The sequence below is a fragment of the Saccopteryx bilineata genome, chromosome 6, assembly GCF_036850765.1.
Source record: "Saccopteryx bilineata isolate mSacBil1 chromosome 6, mSacBil1_pri_phased_curated, whole genome shotgun sequence".
Taxonomy (NCBI): Eukaryota; Metazoa; Chordata; class Mammalia; order Chiroptera; family Emballonuridae; genus Saccopteryx; species Saccopteryx bilineata.
This window is the reverse complement of record NC_089495.1, coordinates 185,240,082-185,250,219: the sequence shown is the minus strand read 5'-3', so window position 1 is coordinate 185,250,219 and position 10,138 is coordinate 185,240,082. Positions and strand designations below refer to the sequence as shown.

General features: G+C 50.4%; 1 protein-coding gene across 3 annotated transcripts; it reads left to right on the top strand.

Moving 5' to 3' along the window:
* Positions 1 to 210: 210 nt before the first annotated feature.
* Positions 211 to 10,130, top strand: NELFCD (negative elongation factor complex member C/D). Of its 3 annotated transcripts, none has more exons than XR_010725997.1 (15): positions 211 to 311; positions 2,439 to 2,554; positions 2,798 to 2,907; positions 3,704 to 3,813; positions 4,789 to 4,896; positions 5,387 to 5,539; positions 5,755 to 5,885; positions 6,532 to 6,697; positions 6,987 to 7,121; positions 7,523 to 7,662; positions 8,256 to 8,370; positions 8,866 to 8,961; positions 9,037 to 9,088; positions 9,515 to 9,644; positions 9,742 to 10,130. XR_010725997.1 is itself a non-coding variant. In XM_066234458.1 (15 exons), the coding sequence occupies exons 1-15, from the start codon at positions 225 to 227 to the stop codon at positions 9,774 to 9,776; spliced, it is 1,773 nt and encodes a 590-aa protein (XP_066090555.1). In that variant the 5' UTR covers positions 211 to 224; the 3' UTR covers positions 9,777 to 10,130. The 3 variants fall into 3 exon arrangements, 2 of the variants coding, with proteins under 2 accessions (XP_066090555.1, XP_066090556.1); XM_066234458.1 differs by having other exon boundaries at positions 9,037 to 9,177; XM_066234459.1 differs by having other exon boundaries at positions 213 to 311; positions 2,442 to 2,554; positions 9,037 to 9,177.
* The last annotated feature ends 8 nt before the right edge of the window (positions 10,131 to 10,138 follow it).

The following is a 10,138-nucleotide window of genomic DNA, read 5'->3' as shown; positions in this document are numbered from 1 at the left end:
CTGGGCACCTGGATCAACGTGCCTGGGGCATTCTCTGTGCCCCATCCCTTCTCCTGGCCCCCGCCCCGCCCCGCCCCAGCCTCTGGCTAAGGCTTAGCTTAGGCGCGCGGCCGTGTGGGGGCCGGCTAGGGCTTAGCTTAGGCGCGCGGCCGCGGGGCCGCGCGTGCGCTCTCCCGCCCCGCCGTGCGCATGCGCCTTGTTCGTGTGCTCGCTCTCGGGAGAGTATGGCAGGCGCCGCGCCGGGCGCCATCATGGACGAAGACTATTTTGGAAGCGCGGCTGAGTGGGGCGAAGAGGCAGACGGCGGCCAGGTGAGGGTGCACCGGGCGGCCCCGCCTCCGCTGCGCCGGCCCGGCAGTCACCGTGTGGTGTCAGCACAGTGCATCTCCCTGTTCACCGCCTTCCAGCCCCGCCAGCGGGCCCGCCCAGCGTCCTGCCAGCGAGGGGCACGCACGCGCGCGCGTGGCCGGGGGCGGGGACGAGGGGCGGTGTCCACCGAGGGCGCTCCCAGCCCGGGCGTCGAGACCTGCTGACCTCTGACCTGGGCTAGGTTCGGTACGCCCAGGTCCTTTGTGTCCATTGCCACTTTCTCACCCACTTACTTGGTCCCGAGGAGAGCAGCTTAGTGCGGGGTTGGTGTTTGGAGCCTCCTGTCCAGAGTACCGCACACTGGTCACCTGCAGTCTTCGAAGGCAGCGCATTAGGCCAGGTGTGCTTCGGCCACATGGGCCAGGTCCTCCCCACTGACTGAGCACTTTCTTGAACCACAGCCCTGATCCAGCCCCTGCCTGATGGGCTCACTGATGAGAGGGGTGCACCGATCTTAGTGTCCATGGTCACCCTGACTGCCTGAGGAGGGGTGGACCATCAAGGTGACGGGGTGGCATGAGATGGGTGTTGGAACATAGTGGTGGGTCCATTTTTGTGACCCACACATTCTGTTGTTTGGGGGCCCTGTTGGCAATGGTGGAAGGCAGGGAGCTAGTTATGAAGTCCACGTGGTGGAAGGTGAGAGCTATGGAAATGCCAACAGTTGGGTCTGGCTGTAGGTGGCCCATACAGTGGAGAGAGCTGAGATTGGCCAGGTGAGCACCTGGAAGGTTGAGGTCATGCTGGAGCTTGGATGTGTCTTCTGAACAAGACAGGAAACGTTAAGAAGGAGACGGCAAGTTGGTGACTTAAGTTGTGGCATCCCGGTGAAAGATGATTGTAAGGCAGGAGGGAGGCGGAGCTGTGAGGGCCACTGGGAGGGCCACTGGGGTCCTACAAGCACTCACAGAATGAGGTGAAGGTGGAGAGAAGGCCCCTGGGGACACACAGAGGAGATGGGTCTCTGACACGGTGTGGAGCGCAGGGAGGGAGGAGAAGTTGAGGACACCTGGGTTTGTGAATTTGGGGGTAACAGGTAGTTATAGGCTCTTACTAAAATACAGCTGTAGGGAAAGATCTGTTTAGTGGGAAAGGTGAGATCAAGTTTGGATCCAGTGACTGGAAGACCAGTGGGGCACATGAATGAGAATGAGAATGGACTACTGAATACTTGAGTCAGGAGAGAGAGAGAGATGGTTCTGCATCCACCAGTCGACTGATCCAGGCTGAATCCTAGATTTGTAGGCAGGGAGGTGGCATGGCCCCCAAGAGAAGATGGAGGAGGAGAGAAGAGGGTCCAGGGTAGAAGCCCAAGACTGACATGAGGAGGAGCCTTGGGGTGGACCCGGCCTTCCTTCACAGTCTTACTCAAGGCTCTGTCCACTGTGGTCTCAGAGATAACTCCCAGTCTCCACATGGTGGGGTAACTTCTCTGTAGAGCCCCTGATGGTAACTGTTCTAGGCTGTGCAGATCTCTGTCACAACTACTCAGCTCGACTGTTATAAGGGGGAAACAACCATAGACTCTGTTTTTTGTTTTTTTTAATGAGGCCTGCTTATTTGAAGCAAATCAATGGTCCTGCTAACAGCAGATTGGTGGTGTATGCCTTCAAAAATCACTGCATCGACTTGTTTGGAAAGTGTGAAATGGCACATATAAAATAATAAAAATAATAGCTAACGTTTATTGAGCTCTTACCAAGTGTCAGTGCTTGGCTCTTCCAAAAATGAGCTCATGGAATCTTTACAACAGCCAAATGGGAGTAGGTACTAGCCTTACCTTTGTTTAACAGAAGAGGATTCCCAGAGGTGAGGTGTGTGCCCCTGGTGCACAGATTCTGCAGGGTGGGGTTGCAAGACAAACCCACTTGGAGTGATTCTGGACCCTGTTTTCTTAGCCACTCATTACTGCCCAGCCCACTTCATAAGAGTCTCACAAAGTCACATGTAATAACGTATGTGGAACAGCAAACAAACAAAAAAGGGACAGCATTATAGAGCTTTCAGGTGAAATTACGGGATATTTATATTAATGGAAAAATGGCCTGACTTGTGGCATTTACCACCAGCAGGAGGATGAGTATGGAGAGGGAGAGGATGATGCAGAGGTCCAGCAAGAATGCCTTCACAAGTTTTCTACCCGGGATTATATAATGGAACCCTCCATTTTCAACACTCTGAAGAGGTAGGTGAGAAAGGTTATTTGTATTGGGAGGAAGGTGGGGAGAATTTAGAGAAAGTTTTACAAGAGACCCAGAAGAGAACATGGAAAAAGGAAGAATAATGCGATGTTGGAATGGAAGGCTTCTAGGGGTTCTCTCCACACTGGGAAAAAAATCTTAAAAGCCTATCTTCCTCCTTACCTACCTCCTTGTTGTCGTTCATCCCCATGCCTGTCCACATTCATTTTATTTGTTACGTTTTCTAGGTATTTTCAGGCAGGAGGGTCTCCAGAGAACGTTATCCAGCTCTTATCAGAGAACTACACTGCTGTGGCCCAGACTGTCAACCTGCTGGCTGAGTGGCTCATTCAGACAGGTGCTCTGTGGGTGGCCCTTGTCCTGGCTGGCCATTACTCTCCCTGCCCCTTTTTAAAAGACCTCTTGAGTCATTATAATGCTGATAAATTGGAAAGCGTCTTTGTTTTCCTGGTTTTTAAGACTTAGTCAGAACTGAACTTCTTACCTACCTTTGCTTGATTCTTATCGTTGATTCAGTAATTGAGGTTTGCAGATAGTCTGCTAATGTAATTCTCATTGAGCTGTTTTCTCTGCCACACTGAAGAATCACAGAATTATACAGTGTATGTTCAGTGTGTCATTTTTTAGAGGTCTATTATAGCAAACAGCAAATGATGGACAATTTAGGACTGAATATGACTATGGCTTTTAGCTAATATGATCCAAGTAGAGCCTTACTGTAAATCACTGAACTGGGTGCAGATGACGTCACTAAGTACTTTCCGGAAACTAGTCCATTCGTTGCTGTCACAGTAATTAGACACAAGTGTCTCTCCAGCTGGCATCCGTACCTACACCCCCCCTCCCCCGTGTAGCCTTTCCATCCTACTACCTGTTTTGGTCATTTGTCTTTGTCTTTAGTCAGCTTTTGAAGATGTTGTCCTTTCCACGTGGACATCTTTGTGTGTTCTGCTCTGTGCTCCCTTTTTGGTTCTTACCATTGAATATGATGAATGAAAATGAATTTTTATAAGAGATCTAAGATCCTAAGCTGTCAGAAGCAGTTCTTTGTCTTTGATTTACATAGAGATTTCTGACCTGTCTACTTTTCCTAAAACAATACAGCATATTGAGAGATTGCCATTTTCTTTCAGGTGTTGATCCTGTGCAGGTGCAGGAAACCGTGGAAAATCACTTGAAGAGTTTATTGATCAAACATTTTGACCCCCGCAAAGCAGATTCTATTTTTACTGAAGAAGGAGAGGTGAGGGATTGTTGTTGTGTTTCTGGTTCCGGTTCCTAGGGTCTTTGGCTAATTGGCTAATTCCATGTGCACGGTGGAGTGTGGCATATTGTGTAAGAAATAAAGAGTTGGGGACTGAAGTCAGGTTGTGAGACAGAAGTTGCATCAAGTCAGAATTGCCCTTCAGATGCCATCCTTGGTCTAGTGAGGAGAGTGCACAGGCACCTTGCTCAGGAGGAAGACCAGCGGGCTCACAGCTAACTCTGGGGTAGCTCTTGGGTGCTGTGCGGTAGTCATTCAGGTCCTCCAGAGAGGGCTTGTGTGCAGGAGATTTTGGAGGACACAGCTGTGAGGGAAGATGGGCAGTGGCTGGAGGAGGCGGGGAAAGCTGTGATGCAGGTCTGGCCCCGATGACACGGGAGGAAAGGATGGTTGGGTAGGAGGCATCTCAGACCATAGTGCAGTTGTCAGGTTCAGGGTGTGACCGCAGAGTCTTCAAGCACAATCACCTGTCCTTGGAGCCCTGCCACCCTTAGTCGGTGTCCATGGGCAGCCTGTGGGAAGCCTGCCCTTGGCCCCGGGGCAGACTCAGTGCAGCCACGCAGGAGGAGAGCTGAGACACATTTTCATGGCCACTTCCCATGGTGACGGACGGAACCACCTGTGCTATTTGAATTGCCTTTTTCCGTGTGTGCCCAAGTGCACAACTGACTTAGCAGGAGGTGACTGTGTGTGATGCTGCTGCACGGAAGTCTCCAGGAAGCCTCGGCATGCCTGTGTGCGGTCGTGTGTGCGGTCGGGTCGCTCCGAAGCTGTGCGCTGCTTCAGCTCGCCACTCAGCTGCCCGTGTGGCATCACCGCTCTGGGACTGCAGGGCAGGGCCACATCTGCACCCACAGGGCTCTGCTGTCCCGCTGGGGCAGCCTGTGGTCGGACAGCACGGCCTTCACTGCAGCTGAAGCTGGGCCTCCTCTCTTGCCTTTTGTTTGTTGGCAGACCCCAGCGTGGCTTGAACAAATGATTGCACACACCACATGGAGGGATCTGTTTTACAAACTGGCTGAAGCTCATCCAGACTGTTTGATGCTTAACTTCACTGTTAAGGTAGGAATAGGACCAGAGTCAGAGAAAAGACAAAAGTGTTTATGAGCGAGGGTTATTTTGGTTGGTTGGTGGGTGCTTTTTCTCCTTTGAAAGATCATGTTCGCTTGTTTGTAAAGGCCTTCATCATCGGCACTTTAGTAAATCTCACATTGAGAGGGAAAAGCACAGAATTTGTATGTTTTTGCATCAGCATGTCTGATGTTTTTAGAATTTGGCAGGAACATATTATAGAGTTTGTTGTGTCCCTAGAGGGGCTTTTTGGAATGCCTGGACTGTCTCCTTCAGCTTACACACAACGAAATCGAGCCTGGAGGTTACTGGGCCACGGCCCTAGCTGGAGGTGAAGCAGGGGTCAGAGTAAAGGTGTGAGACCTGAAGTCAATGCTTGCTTGCCCACCCCACCGCAGGCACTGAGAACTAGCCAACTTCCTGTGAGATGTGTGGCCACTACCTGTTGCCACTGTGCTGGCTTCTTGTTCTTGTGTTGTAGCTTATTTCTGACGCAGGGTACCAGGGGGAGATAACCAGTGTATCCACAGCCTGCCAGCAGTTGGAGGTGTTTTCTCGAGTCCTTCGTACCTCTCTGGCCACAATTTTGGATGGAGGAGAAGAAAACCTTGAAAAAAATCTTCCTGAGTTTGCTGTAAGTTCATTGTTTCTCTCAGATCGGAAGGAGGCGGTTGGGCCAAGCATTTTGAAATGTGCAATGCCCCTTTCCTTTAGAGACCATTCAGGTCAGAGGCTCCTTCCACGATAATAACTTCCTGCAGGGGGAGTGTGGCGGTCTGACTCTGTTCTCTGCATTTGTCGTTGCGGCGGCTGTGAAGCCCTGAACTCTCTCTCCCTGCCGTCTTTCAGAAAATGGTGTGCCACGGGGAGCACACGTACCTGTTTGCCCAGGCCATGATGTCGGTGCTGGCCCAGGAGGAGCAGGGCGGCTCTGCTGTGCGCAGGATCGCCCAGGAGGTCCAGCGCTTCGCCCAGGAGAAGTGAGGCAGCGTTTGTGCTCACCAGCCCTGCTAGGTGCCCCCAGCACACCCCCTTGTCCTACTTCCACAACCAGAGACTCGAGGCCCTCTTCTTTTGACATATAGGCAGATTGCCTTTTACCCAGTGAGTGGGAGAAGTCAGGGTAGCTTAAAGTACAGGTAGAGAGCTTGTTTCCTAAAGTATTGCTTTGATGAATAATTTGTTAAGTCCTAGGTGATTGTTCAAGTCACTGGATTTATGAACTTAAATCTTCATGTACTGGGATTTATCAATACCAAATAACAATAGCCGTGAAATAGTTACACAGTAGTATTAAGTGTTGTATTATAGTGCATATCATAGAACAAAATTAGCTCTTACTGTCTTTATTTTCTATCGAGTCTTAACAAGGTATTTGAAAATGTGTGGTTCCTTTTAGAACGTCTGCGGGCTGTATTGGAACCCCTTTCCCAGCTCTCTCCAGATGTTGTTTTCACGGGTCAGTCAGTCAGTGTGCCAGTGAAAGGCAGAAATGTACAAAAAACAGGGACCCCCAACAAGTAAAAGCACTGACTGAGAAAAAAGGAAGGAGAGAGGGAGGGAGGCAGGGTTACTAATGACATATCCCGCCTTCTTAATGATGGGCTGTGGGATTGTTTTCATCAGGGGCCACGATGCCAGTCAGATCACGCTAGCACTGGGCACGGCGGCTTCCTACCCCAGGGCTTGCCAGGCCCTTGGGGCTATGTTGTCCAAAGGAGCCCTGAACCCAGCGGATATCACAGTCCTGTTCAAGATGTTTACAAGCATGGACCCGCCTCCCGTTGAACTCGTAAGTTGCTTTTCATTTTAATAATGAAGGGGGACACCCCCAGTGCCAATTGGAAGAGTGATTTTGGAAAGCCTGTGTTTCTCTTAATTCTCTTAAGCCAGTGAGTGCAAATTCCTGTTGAAATGAAAGCGCCTTTCCTGGTACTTTCCCGTCTTGCACCGAGCCTGCGCCCCTGCTGGGTGTCGTGTGGCTGCACTGCGGCTGCCCTCACGCCTGCCACCATGAGTATGTGGGCTTACCCGCCACCTCCCTCCCGTGTCCCCTGCAATGAGCCACGTGTCCTCCTCAGATCCGGGTGCCAGCCTTCCTGGACCTGTTCATGCAGTCCCTCTTCAAACCCGGGGCCAGGATCAACCAGGACCACAAGCACAAGTACATCCACATCTTGGCGTACGCAGCGAGCGTGGTCGAGACCTGGAAGAAGGTACCGTCAGAGCGGAGAGTCCAGAACCTACCTGCCCTCTGCTGTTACTGGGCTCTGGCTGCAAGAAGTCAGGAGTGCACCTAGTGTCAGAAATGTCTTTTTTAGTGTTTATTCATGAAGTAGTCAAAGTGCTAAGTGCATAGCATTTCTACTACTTGATTCAAACTGTAATTTGAAGTTTGTGTGACTAAAAAAATGAGCCCTGTTTCCCTAAGCTCCACACGCCAGTCCCCTTGGTTTTCAGTGGCTCTGTGCTATGTGACTGGGGAGTGTGACCCCTGAAGTCAGGGGTAGGGAGAGGGTTTGCAGAGAGAAGTGGGCCATAGCAGATCATGCCTCCACCAGGCCAGACCACCCCGACCCTGCTCTGCAGGACTCACTGACTGGGTGTGTGTTTCCAGAACAAGCGAGTGAGCATCAACAAAGATGAGCTGAAGTCAACATCGAAGGCCGTTGAAACTGTTCACAACTTGTGTTGCAATGAGAACAAAGGGGCCTCGGAACTAGTGGCCGAGCTGAGCACACTTTATCAGTGTATAAGGTAAGCAAACGGAACTTAGTTCTACACTTCATTCTTTTGGAAGGAGGTAGCTTGACTTATCTGTTAAAAGTTCAAAAAACCCTGTGTAAGCCTCAGAAGTACTTACTCATTTCATTTTTTGTTTGAACGTGTATAGAGAACTTTAAACTGTTTTAGCAGCATGAGTAATTTTCAGGTGGTACTTGACAGAAGTCTGCTCACAAATTAGATGAACAAAAAGACCAACCAGAATTACAAAAATTGATTTGGAGAGTAGGGTCTATTTGCAGGAAAAGTTAGGCCAACAATTGTGCCAATTACGTCAATAAGAATTCACTAGAAAAGCTTACAAAGAGGGTGTTTTCTCAGGAATTTGAATCTTTCCCATTAATCTGTCCTGTAGGGGACAAGGAGAGGGTTCGCTAAGGAACAGTGAGTTTCAGTCCATCACCCAGCTCCCGGCAGGGCTCACCCTAATGCTTCCCTGGAAAGCAGGAGGACGTGTCGAAGAGAGTTGATGGGATAGATTGAGTTGGTTCTTTAAACCTTTGTTTAGTTGTGGTGTTTGTTTTTGAAGAAACGTTGAAAGGAAGCATTGTGCCTTATTACCGCAGGTTTCCAGTGGTCGCGATGGGGGTACTGAAGTGGGTGGACTGGACTGTGTCAGAGCCACGGTACTTCCAGCTGCAGACTGACCACACCCCGGTGCACCTGGCGCTGCTGGACGAGGTAGGGGACAGAGGGCTGCACACAGCACACTACTGCTTGCTTAATGCCCGCCGTTTGTAGGTGCTGTGGCTTTAAGGGAAAAGATGTCTAACAAAGCCCATATGACTAGGCTAATGCACATCAACCAGAGTTGAATGCCCATAGTGTCCCCTTAGTTCCTAATGAAATGACATTGAACAAGACACATTTCGCGGGCCTGCCATGTTGTGTCTATACCTGTATTTCAAGTACATCTGTTCAGTGAGTTCAGAAGATGTTCCAATGGAAGCTAGTTATTTCTATCCTAAATGAGGAGTTTCCTTTGAAGGAACTCATTTCATTGACTATTGGAAGTCTCAGTTTTTATCAAGTGACCCTGAAAGCATGGGGGATGGCACAGAAGGCGAGACCCGAGGCCCAGGGCTGCGTGGGTGAGCACCAGTGTCAGGATGAGTGGGGGGTAGGTGGCTGTGACAGTGATCCTTTGTGTACTGATGAGGCCCCTTTCATCTGTAGATCAGCACCTGCCACCAGCTCCTCCACCCCCAGGTTCTGCAGCTGCTGGTCAAGCTCTTTGAGACTGAGCACTCCCAGCTGGACGTGATGGAGCAGGTGAGTGGGGCCAGGGCTGCGTGCAGCTCAGGGCGGGACCCACGCTAACAGGCCTCTCTGCATCTCCTCTTGTAGCTTGAGTTGAAGAAGACCCTGTTGGACAGGATGGTTCACCTGCTAAGTCGAGGTTATGTACTTCCTGTTGTCAGTTACATCCGAAAGTGTCTGGAGAAGCTGGACACTGACATTTCACTCATTCGCTATTTTGTAACCGAGGTCAGCAACACACCATTTGTTTCATGTTTCATACTGTTTACCCTAAGTGCCCTTTTTTAAATTCTGTGCTTTTGTACCTAACCCTGAGAACTGTGCTTTCTGATAACCATGCTGATGACGGGGACGGTGACGTAGATCCCAGTTTACCGAGCACCTGCTAGCTGCAGGATCTGTATTGTTTTACCTGCATTACCACCTGGGTGTCTTGACATTGGAAACCGCTCTTGTCACCAGGGGGCAAGAAGCCGGGAGGGGAGGGTGCTTTTCTCCAGACTAATGGGCATTTCATCTGCTCACGGGTGTGTAAGAGGAGTGACCTGCTGTCCTCTCCTTGCAGGTGCTGGACGTCATAGCCCCTCCGTATACCTCCGACTTTGTGCAGCTTTTCCTCCCCATCTTGGAAAACGATAGCATCGCAGGCACCATTAAAACTGAAGGCGAACATGACCCTGTGACGGAGTTTATAGGTAGGTGGACATCAGGATCCCTGTGCTACAGTTTTAAATGTCGTTACTTTACCTCCTGAGTCTAACCCTGTGTCTGTCTTCCTCCTGTTTGCGGAAGCTCACTGCAAGTCCAACTTCATCCTGGTGAACTGATTCCCAGCGTCCTCCAGAGCCAGAGCGGCCGTTCCCGAGCGGGGTGCCATCCCTGGCCGGAGGGGCGCAGTCGTCACCTCAGGAAGGCGTTCTGGGCGGGGAGGTGGGTGGCTTTTGAAAACGATAAGTGGGAAACTGCTGTTAGGAGCAGTCCCCTCACCTGGCCAATCCTGTTTACAGTATTCCCCCCCCCCATTGAACACACCGGGTCCATGTTACCTCAGGACTGAGATGCTTAAATGACCTACTTGCAAAGTTGACTTTTTCTCACAAGAACCTAATTAGTTGATATTTTATTTGTCTTAATTTTCCAAGAATGAATAAAATTAAAACCTTCCTATTGGGTCAGTTTCAGACCCCGC